At 33.0% G+C, this 22,316-nt stretch overlaps 1 protein-coding gene across 13 annotated transcripts in view; it reads left to right on the forward strand.

Moving 5' to 3' along the window:
• Nucleotides 1-22,316, forward strand: part of ssp3 (SCAPER domain-containing protein short spindle 3) — a 168,446-nt gene that overhangs the window by 142,504 nt on the left and 3,626 nt on the right. For 12 of the 13 annotated variants that reach the window (XR_013026326.1, XM_076494406.1, XM_076494403.1 and 9 more), the window contains 5 exons: nt 8,917-9,063; nt 9,431-9,668; nt 11,531-11,680; nt 11,949-12,140; nt 18,112-18,166. Coding sequence is in view for 12 of the 13 variants with exons in the window: in XM_076494406.1 (XP_076350521.1) it covers nt 8,917-9,063; nt 9,431-9,668; nt 11,531-11,680; nt 11,949-12,140; nt 18,112-18,166 (782 nt within the window). In the remaining variant the exon portion in view is untranslated. Of the gene's footprint in view, nt 1-8,916; nt 9,064-9,417; nt 9,669-11,530; nt 11,681-11,948; nt 12,141-18,111; nt 18,167-22,316 lie in introns of those variants that run through there. The other variant, XM_076494414.1, reaches the window with a different exon arrangement.

The raw sequence follows: 22,316 nt of genomic DNA on the forward strand, positions 1-22,316 counted from the left end.
AAAAGTACGCTTACCGTTCGACAACAGAGGGCCTTAGTTTCCTGCATGGGTGTTTTTCTGCAGTTCACTAATCTGGCAGCACTATATAAGTTTGGAAACGCAGGACCACGGTCCAAAACTCGCACGCTCTTTTTCACATGATGTTGTGAGCCTGTCGTAGGTTATTGGTCACGCGTTGGCCTATTTCCAGCGTCTTAGATTTGTACTTGTGGTCTCTCAATTCTAAATAGAAAGCTGTTAAAATCATTCAAAATGGGAGATATTTTAATAAGACCGTCTACAAGAAACAACTTCGGGATAAGCAGGACTCAGAAGCTTCGGTAAGTAAAGATTATCTGTATTTTAGAAAAAAATAAACAAACTGTGTTAGCATGTTCAATTAGTTAGTATCCAATAGAAATTCGATATTGCAAGATACAGAAAGCTGTTGGTTTTCTGTGAAAGCGTAAAACATAATACCACTTTGTACTTGATTTTGTACAACTGGCAATGAAGAAGTGTGCTAAAAGTATTGTTGAACAGGTTAGTCACTGGTTATAAAAGTAAATGTTAAAAACAAAGTCTTATGTGAGATAATAATAGTTTTATAGGGGCCAGGCATTGTATCCATTAGTGGAAGGATGTTTGAATTAAATCAAAAGAAATTCCTTAATTTTCTTGTAAAGATAGTTGTCACAAATCTCTAAAATTTCGATCTGATAAGGTATCTCATTAAATGTATCATGTGCATTGATGTAATGTTCAGCAGTGACTTCTTTATTGTAAATATTTGAAATGGCACAAATTTTGTACTTTGAAACAATCATGTATTTGACTAGATTCCACCATTGTATGTAGCTGAACACTGTGTACATGTCATTACATAGGTGGTGTTCCTAATTATACAGAGTTTAGCAAAGCACTTTCTGTAGTTGCATGAAGTATTTTTATTGAAGGTTGAATGAATAACTATATTTTTCACCTTTTTACTGGTTTTGTGTGATGTGCATGATCAAACCAGATCTTCTGATTGCTTAACAAAGATGAATGATTAAAGTTTTATTCATAAAGGGTATAAGCCCTAAAATATTGTTTTGGTATGTTTGTTCTTTGTTTTTGTTTGATGTAATTTCAGCAGTGGCGTCTTTGTTGTTGAGATTTTCAGTGGTATGAATGCCCTCTTTAGAAAAATCATGTATTGGACAAGATATATATGGCTCACAACTGCATGTTTTGCAAAACATACCATCCTCTAACTCTGTAGCTGTTATTTGGCCTCCAGGGTTTCAGCTTTGCCAATCTAAGCACTGGATTTTTTTTTCTCACTTTCTCCCGTCTATTGGTAATATCTTCATATGCATCAGTGTACCCTCTATACTGGTGTTGAATATAAACACCTCATATAAATAATGTTATCAGTTAAGGGTTTCTCTGAGAATGTGCTGTGCTCAACACATATAGATAAGGGTTTCTCTGAGAATGTGCTGCCGTAACTAACATACTTGGATGTGACTTTAGCATCATCTAATGTCTTTAATTATAACTGATGTATAATATTAATTATTTCTTTTTAAATTTTATAACAGATGTTTATTCACAGGTTACTGTTTCAAGCACAGAGACTGATTGGTTTTATCCTGTTCCAACTCTAATATCTAGTATTTCTCAAATATTGAGAGAAGCACTCTCAGTTGAGGCTGTTCATGATATGATTCATTCTGAGATGGATACATATATTCAGTCTGGAGTATCTCTCCAGGGGATTTTAAGGTTGCTTTTTTGATGATCCGAGATCATCTGGAGAGAATTTGGACTTTTTGCCACCCGTGGTTACAAGGCTGGCTTCTCATGAGAACAACTTGGATCAGCCACCTACTGCTGCTTTTCTCCAGTTAGTCAGTCAGGATGGGGGATCTTCTCCAGTTACATATGAATCTACTCCCTCCTTGGTGGCAGAAAGTTCTGTATGTAAATATTTTGTTTTTTGTTCTTTTACCAGACATTGCTGCTCAATTATGTAATGGAATTGCTATGCCTTGTCCATCCACCATGTTTGTCTGAAGAGCATACTTCAGTTTACCACCTTCAGGACAATGTATATTTATATTCTCAAATACTTGATCCCCTTTTGGACATGTGGGGTTCCACACTAGACCCTGTAATCACTTATAACACATTACAATTCTTTCATATATGTTTGAACCGCAATACTGTTTTTAGGTATTTATCTTCTATCCAGATTTTGTTGGAAGCTTATAAGCATCTCCCACACCAATTAGAATGTGCATTGGGTTCTTTGTTTATTGCTTCCTTAGTCCATGCATCAACTTCTTCTCTTTGTTTTGTTTGACTGGCTTGTCTGATGTTGGGATTTATTGGATAGAGATGCCTTGTTTGAAGGTTTTTGTTTACCTATGGTAGCCTTCCATGAGTTATATAAGGCATCTTTTCCTTGTCCCTTGATATTTGCAGGTGTTCCAGAGGTGTTGAAGTCTCAAATTCATGTTACCCATTTGCATTATTCCATATTTTTATTGGCTTTTTTCAGCTCCTACCAGTGGTGCTACTGCTAAGTGTCCCAAACCTTGACTTCTGCTGCTCAAGCTCTTGGTGTTCAGAATAGATCTGATTCTTATCTTCTTGGCTTCTCCACTCGGGATGAATGTCAATGATTGCCCTGTGGGGATGGGTTCGAGGAAGTGAGTTTACATTATTTTCTGGCCACCTGGAATTCCTTCACCATTGTTCCATGGGTCCTTCTGATTCTGGCCTTTTGATAATTCAGTTTAATTCACCTTCTCCATTATCCTCCCAACCTGTGGTATTTCTGTCTCCAACAGATCCATCGAGCATAAATATGTTGTCCAAAGCAATCATGGAGTTATTAGTCAAGGGGACTATGGAGAAAGCTAATTCCATTCTTCTGGGATTTTATTCTTGGTTAATTGTTGTGCCCAAAAAGATGGGAGACTGTCAGCCAACCATCATTATATCTTGTCTCAACCAGTTTTTAGATCCTCTCAGGTTCATGATGGAGACCTTTATCAATCTATGTTAGCATATTTCACCAGGTCTATGGATGACTGAGCTCAGTGTCACCAATGCCTATCTCCACATTCATATCTTGAAGTCATTCCATCAGTAACTACATTTTTTTGCATGAGATTTAGGTTCTGCAGTTCAGGGCTCTGCTCTTTGAACTTGCCTCCATATCATATGTTTTCTGTAAAGTGGTAAGAGCTTTCTCTTCTCACCTTCATGCTTTGGGCCTGGGCATTCACTAGTATATGGATGACTGGTTATTTATGGCACCATCTCATTATTTAGCAGAAAAACACAACCAAACTTTCTTTTCAGAAGCCACCAGGCTTGTTTTCTTATCAAAGCTGAGAAGTCCATTTTCTTAACACTGTCTTAAGTGGGTAGCAGGTGGAATTCTCCTAGCTCACTCAGCTCTCGAGTTAGGATAAATGTTCTTAATTCCAGACTGGATGAGTGCTGCTATTTTAGTTGAGTAAGGCATACACAATCTCATTATTCTGAGTCTGGGTGTTACCTTTTGGACTTCTTCAGGTTGAGGAAAATGTTTGATTCAGTGCTGCTTACTTTCTTCTCATGATTCTGGTGGTTTGGAATGCTTCATTCTGTGGCTATAGGATGGAATACAAACATATGTATATCTAATATTGAGATTCAATCACATTAGTCACTGATGTTGGATAATAGAGACAAAGATCCCTTAATTCTATCTCTGAGTTGTGGAACTTTGGCTGTCTGGTTGGGGCTGTTTCCACTCTTGATGCAATAACTGTGCTCCAGGTGAAGAACATACCTGTTCTGAATGTAGTGTGGTTCCCCTACTTACCACTGTTTTGTTACACCCTTCATTTGTGCAGACACTTTATATATCAATAGTGCTCTCATTAGCTCTTTCATCTTCTGAGTGTGAGATTCTAGCTATAGTGCCAACAATTAATAAGTATGTTTTGCATGTTAACATTTTTCTAAACTGAAAATGTGTGTCAAATAATACTTACCTCAGTTGACACTCCTCCATCCTCCTTCCCAACTAAGAGGTGATGTCCATCTCAAATAAGTGATAACATTATCTGAATAACATGCTTATATACAGTATTAGTAGGTGGAGAGATTTGCAAATTATATATTTCCAAGTGCATTTAAGTGGGATGTAAAAGACTGTAACATGAGAAGCCAATGCTTAGATAAATAAAAACCTGTGTTGAAGAACAGCTATAGTGTCAGTGGTGGAAAGTATTACTGGAAATATATTTTCAGTATAGGAAAATGTTAACTTTCCTTGTTTCTCATGCTTATTTTTATAAGTTTGGTGCATTCAGAATTTTTAATTTATTACAGTATTTTTTTTAATGATCCCGTCTATATTATCAGGTTCATAAAGTTTATCAGTCACTATATATTTTAAATAATTTATTTCTAACTATGACATTGACGGACCTATGAACAAAAATTTACTCTATCAGCCGCACAATACAACTTACTTTAGAAAGTGAAAAAGAAGACTATTTGACTTATTTGGGTGTTTTTGTAAAGAGAGAAAATGGTTTTTTGTCGACTTCAGTATACAGGAAGCCATTTTTAGTTTCCATAGCACCACATACAGGACCTTGTTACCCATTATCACAATGATTGTCCTCACAGAACCTTGTTACCCATTATCACAATGAATGTCCTCACAGAACCTTGTTACCCATTATCACAATGAATGTTCTCATTTTTTGTGTTTTCTTCATAAGGCTATTTATGTAAAGATGTTTTGTTTTTAATTTATTCACCACCCCCTTCAAAAAGTATAGAATTTTCATAGCATTCAATCAGCCTGGGGTTTTAGAACCATAAACTGGAAAATAAATCATCTACCACCTATTACATCATTTGAGAGAGAAAAACTTTGGCTGTTTATTGGTCATAAATAATATAATATTAAATGTTGAGAGAAGTACTGACACTTTGTGAAAGAGAGGATGTGGCATCTGATTAGTATGTTTCTCATGAGAATAAAGGTTTAAACTGAAAGTGAAATTAATAATGGCTCTTATCATGTAGATAGAAAGCCAAAAGTTAAAAACTTGTGGTAATTATAGGCCATTATGGAATGTTATCATTCCATGTTTTTTAGGTCCATTATTTATTTAATTCAATAAAAAATTATTTATTGCAGTTATACCACAAGTATAAAAAAGTAGAGATAAGTTTTGTTGATCAGTAGCAAATAAACAAAGGCTCAGGTAAGTACTATTATTTATTTGTTGTTATAAAACTAACTGAAATATAAGAGTTTAAAACTTAATGGTATAGACGAGGCTTAATCATATAAAATAGAAATAATAACAATGATTTTGTTTTTATGAGGTTTGCTTGCAAGCTTCTCATAAGTAACTTGTGTGTTATGTATTTTGATAAAGTAACAAGAGTTACACCTTTGCTAAGTGATTTGCAATGTGTTAAAAGCTTATTGATTAGACATGGTTCGAAAAACAATAAAATTAAGTATTAATATGAGCTTTAAGTTACTTAAGCTACACAGTTGTGGTTTCCTGTCATAACTTCCTACACAATTGTGGTTTCCTGTCATAATTTGCTACACAATTGTGGTTTCCTGTCATAACTTGCAGTCATTCCAGAAAGAGAAAAGGGTACTTTGGAATTATTTTCTAATTTTTATGGTGGTTTCAAAGTTGGTGAAATCGACCAACCCTGTAAAGTGTTTGTAAGATTTACACAACTGTTTCATTTGAAGCTGTGATTTAGATAATTATAAAGTGAGGTTCTACAACTGTTTATGAATTATTTATTGAGTAGTTCAGTTGTCATAAATTAACATCACATTACTCAAACCTTTTGAATTTTTCTCCTTGCTTTAACTCTCTCAACACAGGCTTGATTTATTTTACTGTCCACATTACTTCTTTGTACTTATTTAAAGTCAATATAGTTGTTATACTACTAACTTTTAATACAGTATGTGTATTTAATTAAATGAAAAATAATTTGTCTGTGAATATACTTAGTATTGTCTTTTGACTAGCCCATGTGCAAAGTAATTTTTATGTTAAGATTAGAAATACTCTTCATCTCAAAAATCTAAAGTTCAATTTCTGTAATCTCTAAAACCACCTCACTACCTTTCAAATGTTTGTTTTTAGTAAATCTTTATCTCTTATATGCTGTTTTCTCTAAAATCTATACAATGTTGGTCAGTTTGACTGACCTCATAATTGCCAAAAGAAAATCAAAATAAATTTAAGTTATCCTTTTTTATTTCTAGAAAGACTTAAATAGAAAAATTAAACAACATCCGTTTATCCTAAGTAGCTTTAAACTTGTAACAGTATACATCTATTTACACTTAAATTTGTTGTTTTGTCCTTTGAACCATGCTATTATAAGTTTTAAATCACTTGAGAAAGGTGGAGCTGATTTTACACAGTCGAATTACATAACTCACAAGCTGCTCACATGAGTGCCTCATGAAACTTTGTTATTATTATTATTTATTTTACCTAATCTAACATTAACTAACCTAAATAGATCTCTGTTTTTACAACCAAGTTACTTTTATAATAAGAAGAATAAACATGAAAAACAAGAAGTAAAGTACTATACTTTACCTAGGTCTTCTGTTTTTGCTGTCAGCTTTTGGTGATGCGTAATTGTACTTTTTATATACAAAAAGCAGACAGTTTCACTTAGCAATTACAGTTTTTTTGGTGTTCTAGCTCTATGAAAAGAGCTGCTACAAAATCATCTAAACTAGTCATTATCTTTTCTGTGGGAATTAAACTTGTAATTGACAAATTGACAAAGAAAGAGAAATTGACAAAGCTCTGTACAAAAAAAAACAGTATAAAAAGTCATTTTATAAATGAAAACCTTTGCTTTCTATTGGTTAGATATAATATAGAATTAAACATAAGAGTGAACTGTTAACAAATCCTTAAAGAGAGGATGTGGCAAGAGACGGGATTTTCTATTTGAGTTTGTAACCAAACAAAATTGAAGACTATAAAAATTATGGTTTGTCTGAGTCATGATTATTTTATAGTGAGTAATTTATATTACATTTGGTATTTATTGAAGGGATAGCAAATAAAATAGAGAAGAGGGGATGCTTAGAGGAAATGTCACATTTCTAACACTAGGAAAACATTCAGCATTGTTTGAAAAATTGTGTTACAAAAATTAAAAAACTTAAAACATTTGTACTACTAAAATATGGATTATCTACAATTTTATGCTGTGCTAATTAGTAGTGACATAAATCAGTAATTCTCGAACTGTAGTAAATGTACCACTGGTAGTAAATGGAGCTATTGATTGTTTGTTTGTTTTTAATTTCGCACAAAGCTACTGGAGGGCTATCTGCGCTAGCCGTCCCTAATTTAGCAGTGTAAGACTAGAGGGAAGGCAGCTAGTCATCACCACCCACCGCCAACTCTTGGTCTACTCTTTTACCAACGAATAGTGGGATTGACCATCATTATAACGCCCCCATGGCTGAATGGGGCAAGCATGTTTGGTGTGACGGGGATTCGAACCCGCGACCCTCGGATTATGAGTTGAACGCCTTAACACGCTTGGCAGGAGCTAATGACTGTAGCACACAACAAAATTAACATGAAAGATAATAAAATTTGTAATAACCCATACTACCCTCCTCACTTATAGAATCACCCTTAACCTGCATTGGCTTGATACTATACAGATTCACAAAAGTAATTGCATATATTTTTCAGTCTTGCCATAAAAAACAGTTGCATTCTTCCTATTAATGGATAAGTGTTTAAGATAAATTGTTGTTATCTGGGTTTGTAATATAAAGAAAATTAAAAGTGGTACGTAAGCCTAAAACGTTTGAGAACCACAAACGTAAACAAAAAGTAGTCTAATAAAATTTTGAATGTAAGCCATTAAAACCACATAATGTGCAGTGAATGATGGCTAGACAGATTGTTACATCATGATGTACTATAGTTTGAAGCCTCAGTTGAGCAACATATATACAGATGTGTATAGGCAACCATGTTAGTGAATGTAAAAGTGAAATTAGACTGTGTGTGAATTAGCCATAATGGGGAATTTCTGAAGTTGGTTTCAAAGCTTGTATTGTAATAACTGACAGATGAGAATTATGTCTTGTCAAAGGATGTTCAAAGTAATTGAATCTATCTGTGTGGACTTTGACAAAAATACATGTGTAGTCTGAATAGTTTAAGTCTTTAATGCTATATATTTACATATATGTTTATTGTTTTTATTATAATGACATTCCAGTCATGTCTACGCAACATTAAATAACTTGCATTAGATGTGTTAATTAATATATAATATTAGCATATGAATTATAATTTAGAATGTGATTCTATAAAATTTTGAATGCAAGTCAACAAACTAGATGACATGGCCTTTGACGTGTAACCCATTGCAAAAGGGTTAACTTTACATGACAAAACTGTACTTCTCATTATATCTGGAAAGATGATTTGAGATACAAGTTATTCAGATTTGATTAATTTTCTCAAAGGGTATTGTCAGATTTATTTTTTTGTAAATAGGTATTTGTTTGGCACCAAAGTTAGCCAAGTGGGTAACTGACAACTTCAGTGGAAGGTCTTTATTGCTGATCTGTGGCTATGTACACCTGAAAAACAAATCACTGGAGTCTTATTTGTAAATGATGTTACTGTAGAATATTTTCAAAATGTAAACTATATGAGTTGTGTACATTTATTGAAAAATAAATAATTTTGTAAGTAGTAAAATATTTTCTGTAAAAATATTCTGTTATTGTTTGTGGAAGAAATTAATATGTTGGTAATGCAAAATCTTGTGTATCTGTTTGTATACAGTAAGCCATGCTGAATTCTGAAAATGAAATAAACTTTGTTTTTTCTATAGCTACACTGTTAGTATAGGTATTGTGGATAAACTATGCCAGTATCACAATAGCGTGTGTAGTCCTATAGATGAGTCCCAAAATGTACCAGAATTTTTGCTTCAGAGTCTGGATTTCCTGACTTCTTTAGCAGACCTTTTGGCAATGAGGTGAGATATTTTTTGCATGGTAGGAATTTGAGTAAATTATTATAAGTCGTAAGTGAGGATCTATTTTAAGCAGAGTTAAATCTTTTTAGAAATAAGACAGCTATTTGAATATAGTTTATGCATTATGATAATTTATTTTACCATTTAAATATTTGATAATGGGGAGATATGTAGCAGTCATCTTTGCATTGGAATGCTCTTTGATCTTGGTAATAATTTTCAAGAAAGAACATATTTTACTTTATTTATTATAAATTATTTTACTTTATTTGTAAGTAGTAGTGATTGCAACACAGCTGATTGAATATCAAATTTGCATCTTCATTTTTTAATAAAAGTAATATTTTAAAATAGTTTCTCTTTTAAGACATGAAAAGATATTTGAGAAGAAGAGACCAGAAGATATCACCCAGCTAGTTGCTACATTTCAAGTAACTGAATTGGTTGGAATAGTATCTCTGCTGTATAGTATGTTGCTGCATTCTGGAGCACCCTCTCGTGGGGATACCCCACCACCTGAACTTCCACATCAAACAGTTATGGTAACAGTGGCAGCATTAAAACTTTTGAACCAGATGGCTGTTCTTGATCTCCAGATGGTACAGGTAAGCACTAAAACTGATAAACCAGATGGCTGTTCTTGATCTCCAGATGGTACAGGTAAGCACTGAAACTGATAAACCAGATGGCTGTTCTTGATCTCCAGATGGTACAGGTAAGCACTAAAACTGATAAACCAGATGGCTGTTCTTGATCTCCAGATGGTACAGGTAAGCACTAAAACTGATAAACCAGATGGTTGTTCTTAATCTCCAGATGGTACAGGTAAGCACTAAAACTGATAAACCAGATGGTTGTTATTAATATCAAGGTGATACAGGTAAGCACTAAAGCTGTTGGAAAATATGACTGTTTTTAATATCCACATGGTCTAGGTAACATGAAAACTCTTAAACCAGATGGCTGTTCTTGATCTCGAAGTGGTTCAGGTAAGACTAAAAGTGTTGAATTAGTTTTAGTAAGTAACATCATAGGTAAACTTTTATTTGAAGTATTTGTTCATTTCAGTTTGGGATATGCAATTTGTAATATTTAAAATAGACAAAAGACTACCCTTGCTTTGTGTGAGAGGGAAATCACTAAAGGTATTCCTTATGGTATGTTTATTGTGGTATTTTGACTTAACTAGACCTAACCCTGTATGTATACTGCCTGTGGACTACGTGTTTGATAAGACCAACAACTGAAATATTGAATGGTAATAAACGACAATTTTGTTTAGAGAAATATAAGTTTTTTTTTGTACAAATAGGAATGTTTTAAAGCTTTTTAAGTATGACAAGCTTGTAAGATGCAAACATAACCTTGTTAACAAAATTTTTAAAAGTCAGTTTTTTCAGATAATTTCCTTATCAAAAAGATATGTCCATAAGTACTATTAGAAACTGCATATTACAAAAAAATACTTCTAGATTAAAATCCGTTTTTAGTTGTTAAATGTAACATTTGTATCTGGAAAAATATATTTTAAGGTGATTCACAATACCTTTTCCTAAATTACTACACAAAATTTAATACAAGAGTTTCCTGATACCATAGCTAATGCTAAGGTTTTAAAGACCAAACAAGGTAATATCTTCATACATATTATTGTAGCTTTATATTGGTTGGTTTTTTACACTACAGTGAACCTTATAATCCTTTTTTTTGTGCTATGAAGGTTTTTTAGTAAATTTTATTATTTTTTGTTTGTACTTCTAAGCTGTTGGAAGAGTTAATTGGGTATTGCACAGAATTTAAAATTTGTTAAACCTATTTTGAGCAAGTTGTTTTCAATATTATTTCACATTATTTTTGATTTCTTATAAATTTGCAAGTGAAATGTTTGTGGACAGGTTTTCAGAAGATGCTATTCTAATGTTTTATTGTGGTTTACTAGATGTGATAGAATTCTGTAGCCTTTTGCTTATAATACATTTTTGGTTTCCAGATTTATGCGAGCAAAGAGAAATGTTTTTTTTTCCAGTGTTACAGAATTTCTCTCTCATGGATTGAAACCAAGTCGTTGGAATTATTGAATCTTTGTTTAATAAAACGTTTAATTAAAAATTAAGAAAGTAATACGTATATATAACAATCAGTGGTTTGCTTTCTCTTGAATAGGATGTTTTTGTTTTTCAGTACATCAAGAATTATTTGTTCATTCAATTACTTAAAAAAGCAGTATAATGTAAAACTACTGGTTAATTTATGATTAACATATAAAATCATGTTTTGTAATGTCTTTTTGTAAGGTTTCACATTTGTTTATAGTTTTTTTACTTACTTTTACTTTTTTAATTACTTAAAAAAGCAGTATAATGTAAAACTACTGGTTAATTTATGATTAACATATAAAATCATGTTTTGTAATGTCTTTTTGTAAGGTTTCACATTTGTTTATAGTTTTTTTACTACACTTTTATAGAATGTTCTAGGAAGAGAAGGTCTGTCTTTACAACTACGACATATTGCCAGTTACCTGATATGGTATTGTTCTCACTGGGAATTGCAAGATCTGTTATGTGAAGTCATCCTTATGATCGGATACTTTACTGTCCTAAACCTTGATAACCAGGTAGGGGTGGAAATTCTCAAGAGGAAGATAACCATTAAGGTGTTTTTAAAAATGCATTGCAATAAAATTCAAATTATAACAAAACTCTGACTTCCAAATCCATTTCATTGTTGTTGAATACTATAAGAGGTAATTAAAAGTTAAAACCTTATTTTATTTTTGAAAATATTTTTTGTTTAATAATTGCTATAAAACACAAAGAAAATTGTTGTTTACATCAGTGTTTAAATAATGATATTCAGAAGAATAATCTCGTGCATGTTGCTAGACGATCCTTCAGTCAGGGCAGCAGCCTACGATTCTCCAACAGCTGTGTGCTCTACCCTTCCAGTATTTTAGTGACTTCCAGCTTATGACTTTATTATATCCCACACTTATTTCTTGTTGCCATGACAACAGTCACAATAGAGCTATCTTGGAACAGGAGATGAGTCCAGAGCTGTTAGCAAATTATATAGAAGTAAGTAGTTTGGTATTCCTTTAAAGTCATTTTCAATTTATTGTTCTCATTAGCCTTAGTCTTGGGTAGTGTTTTTGTTTTTTTAATTTGAGATAAAATATTTAAAGAAGTTCTTATATTGCTCTGTGATAACTTGTATGCCTATGTAGACGTGCTAAAAAAATATTACATTGTATTGTTATTTAATTCAGAAAAAGTAAAACCATGTGTTTTTCTCAACTGTAACAACTTAATAGTTATGTCAGTTTTAGAGTACATCCAGTATGTAATTCAGTAGGTGACAATAATTTAAAAACTTAAAAGTTGGACCAAACAAAATAAATGGTTAACATAATTTCTTATACTGATACTTCATCTGTATTGTAAAATATAATAACCTATAACCCCCAAGACTTTTTAAAGGTATACCCTTCTTTTTCTGTTTGACCCTGACTAAAAAAAGATCCACTTCTTGAAAGTGCTTGGGTTGTGCAGTTTTATATTTTAGTGTTAAATTAATTTCTTGATCTTGCAAGTTTTTTATTGTGAATAAGTGACCTGTATGTTATTTATTGAGTTTTAAAATTTTTAATTATAATTTATTCTTTTTGAAATATTTTTTGCTCCTCAAATGTAATAATGTGTAAAATATTTGTAAGATTTATATAGATTTGTCATCAAGAAGGAAAATATTAATCAAGTAAATCTTGCATTATAATCGTAGCAGCTCTTAATTTCAGGCACTTTAAATTGGGAAATGTTACAATAAATCATTAGAGTTATTGTTAAATTCTCATAAAGAAACGATTTATAGACTAGATACTGGAGAGCATTTGGGTGCAAGTGGTCATTATTCAATTAATTTCATGTTTCACTGCATAGAGATCAGGAATAAGGTGATTTGTGTTCCAAATGTTAAAAAATAAATAAATAAAAAATGAAGAGACAGGAATTATCTCCTGTTAATTAAGTTGCTGAATTTATTATGGATATTGATCAAATATGGATAAAATTTTAAATGTTCAAGATAGGGATATTCCTTGTAGAGAAAAGAGTTTCTGGAAGTTAAAAACCAGGTTGACTCACAAAGAATATAAAATTAATTAAAAGCATCATTAATATAAGAAGTTTAAATTCACTGTAGTAGATCAAGAAAGTTGATCAAGTTAGAAAATAGAAAATCTGAAACTGTAAAAACATTGGCTGAAATATAAAAAGTAAATCGAACGAACTTATTTAAATATGTGAAGGGAAGGGAAAATTTTAGGATGGAAGTGGAGTCTTTGAGGGATGATACTGAAAGGCTGATATGAGACTATTATTCTCTTTTTATGAACAAATGTTTGAGAAATATTCCTCTACCTGAACAGTTGCTAGATGAGAACAAAGTTGAAAAAGATGACCACATTCTGAGCAAGTTAAGAAACCATTGGAAAGTTTAAAGGATTCTAAAACACCTGAGCCAGATATTTACTCAAGGGTTTTGAAAAGGGTTAAGGACTAGATATTTGAGCAGTTTGCTACTATGTTTTTAAGCTTCTGGGCAGGTGCCAGAAGTTGGCAAATGTTATTCCTTCTTTAAAGAAAAAGGACAGAAATTGTTCCAGTAATTATAGATCTACTGATCTTACATAAGTAACAGAAAAATGTTTTCAAAGGCTGATAAAAAATGGTTTGCAAAGTCATTTAACCCTCTTACTTGGGTATGTCAAAATATGCAAGTTACAGCATTTTACAATTACATTCGAAACTGAATTAAATAACTACTTTATCAATATATACAATAAGATTAGCATCAAAACATAGATAATAAATCAAAATATAACAGTATACAAGTATAAATTTCTTAAATTTATAAGGAAATGTTTAAGTAAATCCTCATTTCTTTCATTGTATGAAAATCATGACATTTGTTCTCATTTACAACTCTTCCCTCAAGTATGGAATGTAAAATAAATTACTCATAATATAGATATTACTCTTGCAAAGTCTAACTTTTGTTGTCTTCAAACTTATTTGTTTAGAGAGCTGTAAAAGAGAGTCACTCTTACTTGCCACAACTGCCTGTAACATTGTCTTTTTTACAAGTAGAAAATAATTCTTTCTGATGACTTGTGTAATTTGTAACCAATCGACAAGCTTTTAATTTATTAAATGATGTTTAATGTTACATTATTTTCAGAACAGAGTATTGTCAATTTCATCTTCAGTTTGAAAGTGTTATTTTATTCAACTTGAGCATGTAATAGAATTATTTTAAAGCTCTTAGCCTTAGTTGAAAAGCCAGTAAAATTGTAATAGCTATAATACAGTCTTTTTGTTTTTGTGTTCTTATGTTTTCATTCTTTATATAAATAGGAATTATTTAATCTATTAATTTAACATCAATGCAAAAAAAAAGTAGGTGCAAGTTTCATTGGCAACTGACAGCAAAAAAATATCAAATGTAAGTACAAGTTTTGTAGTCTTTCAAGTATATTTTTTATTATTATTATACAAGTAACTGAAATGTAAAAAAATTAGAAGTGTATTTGTTGGTTAATAGCATGTGCATTACTACACTTAATATGGTAATTTGAGCTACAACTTCACTATGTGGTTTTACAAGTTTTATGTCAGTATTATTAATTAAATATTATTCAAAAGGCAATAAGATAATAAAATTAAGTAGAAATGGATGTGAACTGTTACAAACCGTAAGCTATTTAGGATAAAAAAACTTTAGTTTCCTGTTACATTTTGTAGTCATTAAAGAAAGAGAAAAAAAAAGTAATTCCAAAACAGCACATTACCTCAACTTACATAAATAGTTATTCCCATTCAGCACTGCCCTCTATATGCAAAAATATTTTCACATTCCACAAACCTTGAGCTCCTATGCACCCCATGATTAACATTGCTCAACTGCTTTTTTGCATGATGATTATCATGCAATAACTTTCCACCAGTAGGAACATAATTTACTCTCCTGACATGCATGACTCCATCTGTTCAATTGCATTGAACTGTCACTTCTGGTTTTGCAGTGCTATCATCATTTTGGTTTGTACTCTCTTCCCGTATTTTTTTTTATTTCATACAAAGTTTTCTTTTGTACTTAAATTTATCATTCTTAAGTAATAATTTACCATTACTGTTCTTCACCAAAGCTAATGCTCTTACTTCAAAAATGCTGTCATTCACTTTTGGTGACTTACTAGTGGTATGATTCTCATCCTACCTCTGTATGGATGTTGATTCCTGGTGGCCAAGTTTTGAGCATGGATGACTTGCTGTATATAGTCCACCACACCCTAGCCACTCTACACCTTGGTGCATATCCTTTTTACTCTTGCTCACAGTACTGTCATCTGTGTTGATATCGTATGGTTTGGATCCTTGTCCAACCAGTGTAATTTCCCTTTTAAATGTGCTCCTTTGTTTTCCACCCTTATCTACATCACCTCTTTTCATACTGGGTGTGAAGTGTAATGGAAGTGATGCATGGTCCTCCACTGCAAGGATCTCCTCTTTTAGGATGCTCTTCAGAAACCTCTTTCCTTCTCTTGCACAAGTCCCTCCATCTGTTAAGTGTGGTGTTCTAGTTATTTATGTGAGAGGATTTAATGAACTCAATTTATAATTTTTCTTATGCTGAAAATATATTTCCTCTCACTCACACTTCCCTCAGTGATTCCATTTTCTGCAAAACATGAAGTAATAGTTCAGTAGAATTGAATAGAGAAAGTTACATGCATCAGGAGAGTATATCACACTGCTATTATTGCAGGGTTATTGGATGATGATCTACTTGCAAGATGCAGCTGAAACCACATTGATTGTGGAGTATGTAGGAACTTGAGGCTTGTGGCATGGCTGAACTGAACAAGAATAGCTATTTATGTAACTTTAGATTCATTTCGTATATTTTTATGGTTGTTGTGAGGTTGTTGAATAGAGCCCTAGTTCATAAATATTTATAACATAGAAAATAACTGATAAAATATAAATTTTAATTGTTAAAAAAATGATATTTAATTAGGAGGTTTTAGAGGTTACACAAGTGGAACTTGAAAATTATTATATGTACAAAAGTATTTTTAATACTGCAGTGAAGAACACTTTGTGCCCCAAGCATTCACACCCTAACTCCATGTGTTCATAATACTTTTATAATACTTGATTATAAAATCTGATTGTTTATGTAATATTTGCTGAAAGCTTGCCATATTTTGTGAAGATACAACTTTTAGTTATAGTTTGGGAATATGATGGTTACAAGGTTGGTAGTTGGTACTGACCTGACCCTTCACGGCAAGAGTTAGTAAAAGTTTAAAATTTTGTTATTTAGACAGCATGGTTTAACTAAGGGCAAATCTTGCCTTACAAATCTTATGACATTCTTTGAAAAGGTTACCACTTGTATAGATGAAGGTAGACATACGATTGTGATATATATCTAGATTTTCGGAAAGTATTTGACAAGATGCTCCATAAAAAACTTGTTTAAGAAGGATAGGTTGGCTCATTGGATAAATACCTTGCTAAAGAGATGAAAGAAGAGGGTAGTTATAAGTGGGCTTTGGTCAAATTGGATTAATGTCATTTATGGGGTACCTCAAGGCTCAGTGTTAGGACCTTTGCTATTCTTGAATACATCAAAAACATAGATGAAAGAACGGTCAATAAATTACTTAAGTTTGTTGATAGCATTAAAGTTTTGAATGTTGTTAGCTCTGAGAAGGACGTGCTAATGTTTTAAGAAAGGAAGTACTTGATAAGTTGGTTTTCATTGTAATAAATGCATTTGGGATATTTCAATTTGTATTATGAGTATAATTTTGATGGGAATAACCTTAACAGTGTTGTGGAAGAAATAAATCTTGCTATTGGGAATGATCAGTCTCTTAAGCCATCCAAGCACAATGTGGCAAGGTAAATAGGATTTTGGGTTGTATCTACAGAAAAATTGAACAGAAGCATAGTGTCATTATACAGGTCATTGGTTAAGCCACATTTGGAGCATTGCATTAAGTTTTGGTCTCCTCACTATAGGTAGGCCATTGAATTGTTGAAAAGTATTCAGAAGGTAGATACTGTAATGCACAGAATGGAGGAGTTGTCATATGAGGAGAGCTCAATATCTCTCAAATTATTGTCTCTCGAAAAAAACAAGTGGGGATTTTATTATGTTTTCAAAAGTTAATTATAGTAACTTTATATCAAGTTACACATAAAAATGGCTTAGTTCTATCTATTTCAGTTATTGGTACTTTTAACACAGAAAAGTTGTAACTCATTGAAACAGTAGAGTTCCCCTATTGTAAGAATGGCCTTCATCTTTGTCAATTAGCTTGATGTTTTTGCTCTATGGATGTGAATAATTCACATTTAATTTAGAATTGAAAACAGATACGTAAGCAAAAACAGAAAATTACAAAATCTGGTTATTGACTCTTTTTTTTTTTTTCTTTTCACAAGGCTACACGAGGGCTATCTGCACTAGCCATCCGTAATTTAGCAGTGTAAGACAAGAAGACAAGGCTAGTCATCACCACCCACCTCCAACTCTTGGGCTACTCTTTTACTAACAAATAGTGGGATTGACCATTACATTATAATGCACCCACGGCTGAAAGGGCGAGCATGTTTGGTGGACTTTTTAAATAATCAGAAATTTGCACAAACACACACACACACACACTATTTAAAACTTTTATTGCTCATAGAATGGGGAAAAGCTAATACACCACTACTAAACATAGAAATAGGAAGTATCTAAAGTATATTTGTTGACAAAGTTATAATTGTTGTTGTTAACTAAATAGACTTAAAGAAATGCAAAGAATTTGAATAACATTTATAATTTCAGGATAAGTTTCTTGAAAATTATTATATTTAAAACATTAATAATTGACTAAAAGGTCTGGTATATATAGCTTACTTCTTGAAAGAATAAAATATATTACTGAAACTATAGTTTGTTATTCAACACATTTTTCTATAATAACAGGAGTGTCTGTTGGACCTTTATCAAGCTTCCTTGTCTTCAAGTAGAAACAAAGATGGTATGTATTTTGTTCAACAGTTTTGATGTGTGCTCACATAATGTGTTTCTGCTCTGAATTTATTGAAATCACTATTACAGAAAGTGTGTAGCTCAACTTTGTATGTACTATTCCACAAATTTTGAGATGACTTCTCATCTCAACACACATAACAGCTCAATCCTTCGTGTATCTTCATATGAGATTTGGAAGTCACTAGCCTTGAACTTCCACTTAAAAATAATTTTCTAAAATTAATTTCATTATTTTCCTCAGCATTGTCTGGAATGGGCAGGTTTTTAAAATTATTAATAAATTATGGGAGATTTGTAAGAGTTTATGCAACTTTAAACTTCTTTGGTTTCTTTTATTGCTAGAGACAAAGAAAAAAACCTTTATGATTTTTCAGGTAATGGTACCTTCTGCTTTGTCCCACAATCATGACTGTTTCTGTTTACTACCCAATTTTGCACCTACGTATGCTTCTTATCACCCTCCTGCATTACCCCTTGTCACCTCATCTTATGTATGAGGCACTTAATTATGCTCCAAGAAGGCTTTTTCCAGAGAGGTTTGTTCTTTCCTTTTCACCTCATTTGCTAACACTACTACTGCTACAATAATTTTACTGTTTCTCTGCTGTTGGCGCTTATTTGATGGGATGCTCTCCTAGCTAATATACCTTCCCACTGCTTCTCTGTGTATTTTCTGATGGGCTACATTTCTCTGGCCAGAGGTCTTCTGGGGTGTTTTTGATTCACTAGAGACCCAAACAGAGGTGGTATGGCATCAGTTTTCATTGACTACTACAGTTGGCTATTTTTCTCTTGCCACCATTCTGTTCCTGTGCCAACTGAATTTGTCTCTCTCCTTCCTATCCCATTTTCCAGGCCTTCTGTTTCCTATCTTTCCACTTACTGATGTCAGGGTTGTTGCTTATCTCATCATGACAACCCTTTCAGGTCTGACCCTGTGTCTTTTGATTTACATTTTTATCTAGTAGTTGGGTCATTTTGGTTGACATCCATAGTCTGTTTTTCCACTTCTTTCCCTTTTTTTGTTTTCTTTCCTCCTCCATCTGTTCCTTTTTTATTTTCAGTGTCTCACAGATGTGGCCCCACACATACTAACCAAGAATGCCATTAATAAGGTATTTACATTTACAATTCCTGTCATCATTTTGTAATTCCCAAGAAGACTGAAAGTTGATTTCCAGTTAGTAACCTGCCATCTCTCAGCTGGTTTCCTATTGTCTCTTGGTTCCATATAGATGATTTATTTTGTCTCTAATGGTTCTTTTCACCCAGACTTTGGATGTTTAAGGTCAACATTTTGAACACTTTTTGTACATTCTGATCATCCTGTGTTTTATCTATTAAGCTGAGGTCTTCAATACCATGCTCTCCCTTTTGGTGTTGAATCTATTCCTTATTTCTAATTGAGTCAGAAGAAACTTGTTTGCCATGTTCAGAGGTTAGAGCAGAGGTTCTCTTATTACTTGAATGATTAACTTATTTTTGCCTTTTTTAGAGTGAACTTTTTTCATACTTATATTTTTCTGTGGGAAGTTGCTCAGTTTGGCTACTTCTCTTGAATGAACAGGGTTCTAAGCATTAGAGTGGTTTCCTCACCCTCAGATTTTTAAAGTTATGTTTACTCTGTTCAATGCCTTTGCCACTTGTTACACCTAACTTCCCTTCTTTGGATCTCTAATTCCTTGTAGTTTAACCCTGGCAGTAGATGCTGTCAGCCAGGACTGGTCTCACTTTTTTCTGTATGCCTTTCCCTCTATTTCTTTTCTCCCATATGTTCTAACTTTGATACATAACACACTTTGTTGGATTGTTGGTGGTTTCACAGTGACTGGTACAACCCTGATTTTCTGTGCTTTGTCATTTGATGTTTAGGCCTCTTCATCCTATGCCCTACTCCAACTACATCTCTCTCACCCATGGATGTTATCTGTTCATCTTCATTTGTAGGACATGTCCAATTCATTGCTTGCAGTGCTAGGCCTTCGTAACCTCTTTCTTATCACCTTTCTGTCATTTTTTAACTTTGTCCATATATCAGTATGTTTCAGTATTGGCTCATCAGCCTCTCCCTTCCTCCAAGTTATCCTACTGTAGCCAAAATTGTGGCTTTTTGCACATTGTTGTTCATCTATGGATAGTTCATTTTCACTGTTTCTGGCTCTCAAATGGCTTTATCAACTACATTTTACCTTTTCTATTACTGTCACAATTTTATTCTACTATCCATTTTGTTCTGATCCTTCCTTCCTTTACCAGTTCCTTGCCTATTCCCATGCCTGACTGGGACTATGATGTCATTTTATACACTATTACACATACTTTTCTCAAGCCATTAACTTCATGCTCATTTTTTTTCTTTCTCTGAAGATACGTTTTCCTCTTCTTACCTCTGGTTGAAATCATTCAGATATATATGCCATCTATGCTTTCTGCATTTTCTTTCACTATACTCACTTCTCTATCCAAACTGGGCCTTTTTTTCCAAGACTTCAACTGCTTGGGAATGTGATGGTATGGTTCTTTTACATTTTATTACATCACGTTAATGGTTTTATTATCTTACATTTTATTTTTATCAGCCCTTTGACAAGATCACTGAGGCTTGCATGTAGACAAACTTGCACATTTTTCTCATGCTGTCTTAATCATCTGGCTCTTTCATCTCTCATGGCATTTTTACTGCTTCCAGTTGCTTAATCTGTGAGGATGAGAAAACCCACTTGTAGAGAAAAATATATATATAAAACCAAAGAAGGTTGAAACGTTGTTTGCTCCTCTACATAAAATATCTCAACCCAACCAGCTGTTTTTACATATATATCTTCCAGTTACTTGTTCTTCAATAAAACTACATGCCATCTTTAAGAAGGCTAAGTACATTTTATTTTTATTCTCATTACCCTTTTACATTTTATAGGATTCTGCTAGGTAGCTGGTATTTCCTTCTAAGATATACTTACCTCCCAAAGTTTTCATCAGACCAGGAGTAACAGAAAGTGCTCAACTAATATGCCCTCAATCTGCCAGTGCTCACTAGATGTATCCTTATTGTATTAAAATTATTCATTTATCTTATGTAGACCATATCATTCAATGGACTATCATGGAAAAAGATAACACCAAAAACCGGGTTTCAATACCCGTGGTGAGCAGAGCACAGATAGCCCATCGTGTAGCTCTGTGCTTAATTCAAAACAACAAAAAGATGACACCTAGGAATTGACTTCCACTTCTTTGGCAAATGCTTGCCACCTTTTGCAAATAAGGTTTTTCAGTCACCTATTCTACTGTCTTCAGTAAAAGATCTTTCCAACAGACATCCACCCTTTTTTCTTTCCAGCTAGCTGCTGGAATGGTAGACCTTAAAGAGGTCCTTACTGATTTTGTACAACACAGTATTGTGGTGACACTGTCTGTTTAGTACAGGTCACCCTCAATCAGTCAGCATGCCCTCCTTCTACAGTAGGAAGGGTTTGTCATTCTCATCTCTATGTGTGTAGATAAGATAAGAGAGACACCATACAGTCTGATTGTTTTCTGATCACATTTTCTTCTTTATCAACCATTTGTGATCTGGTTCTTGGTTAATCAAAGTCAAATTTTGCCCATCCTTGAAACACTTGGAGCTGTTTTGTCTTTCCCTCTGTTTCCTTACAGACAAAGAGTATACCATAGTCTAGATGAGATGTAATCTCCAATTGGTGGAGTTCCTCCCATCAAGAGTCATACTGCATGAACTTTCTTAAGGGAACTTGTTTACATTTATTGCACCAGTTTCTCCACCATTTTAATGTGGGATTCTATATATGCTATATGTATGGGTGAAGTACTGTCTTAAAAGTTAACATTTTCCTTACCTGAAAACGTATTTCCAATAAATACTCACTTCAATACATCCTCCCGCTTTTGATGTATTTTCTTGCTGTGTTTAAGAATGAAGATAGTTAGAGCACAAATACGTTGCCTCCTGTTGATTGGCATGTGATGATATCATCATTAGTATGCAAATCTCATAGGCAGGTGGTAAAGGGATCCAGGTACTCGGTGTATGGAGAAGAATATCTATCAGAAATACATCTTTAACTAAAGAAGATGTTAAAATTTGTCTAGGAGAAGAAGCAAAGTCAAATGATAAA

This window comes from Tachypleus tridentatus, chromosome 3 (genome assembly GCF_004210375.1).
Source record: "Tachypleus tridentatus isolate NWPU-2018 chromosome 3, ASM421037v1, whole genome shotgun sequence".
Taxonomy (NCBI): Eukaryota; Metazoa; Arthropoda; class Merostomata; order Xiphosura; family Limulidae; genus Tachypleus; species Tachypleus tridentatus.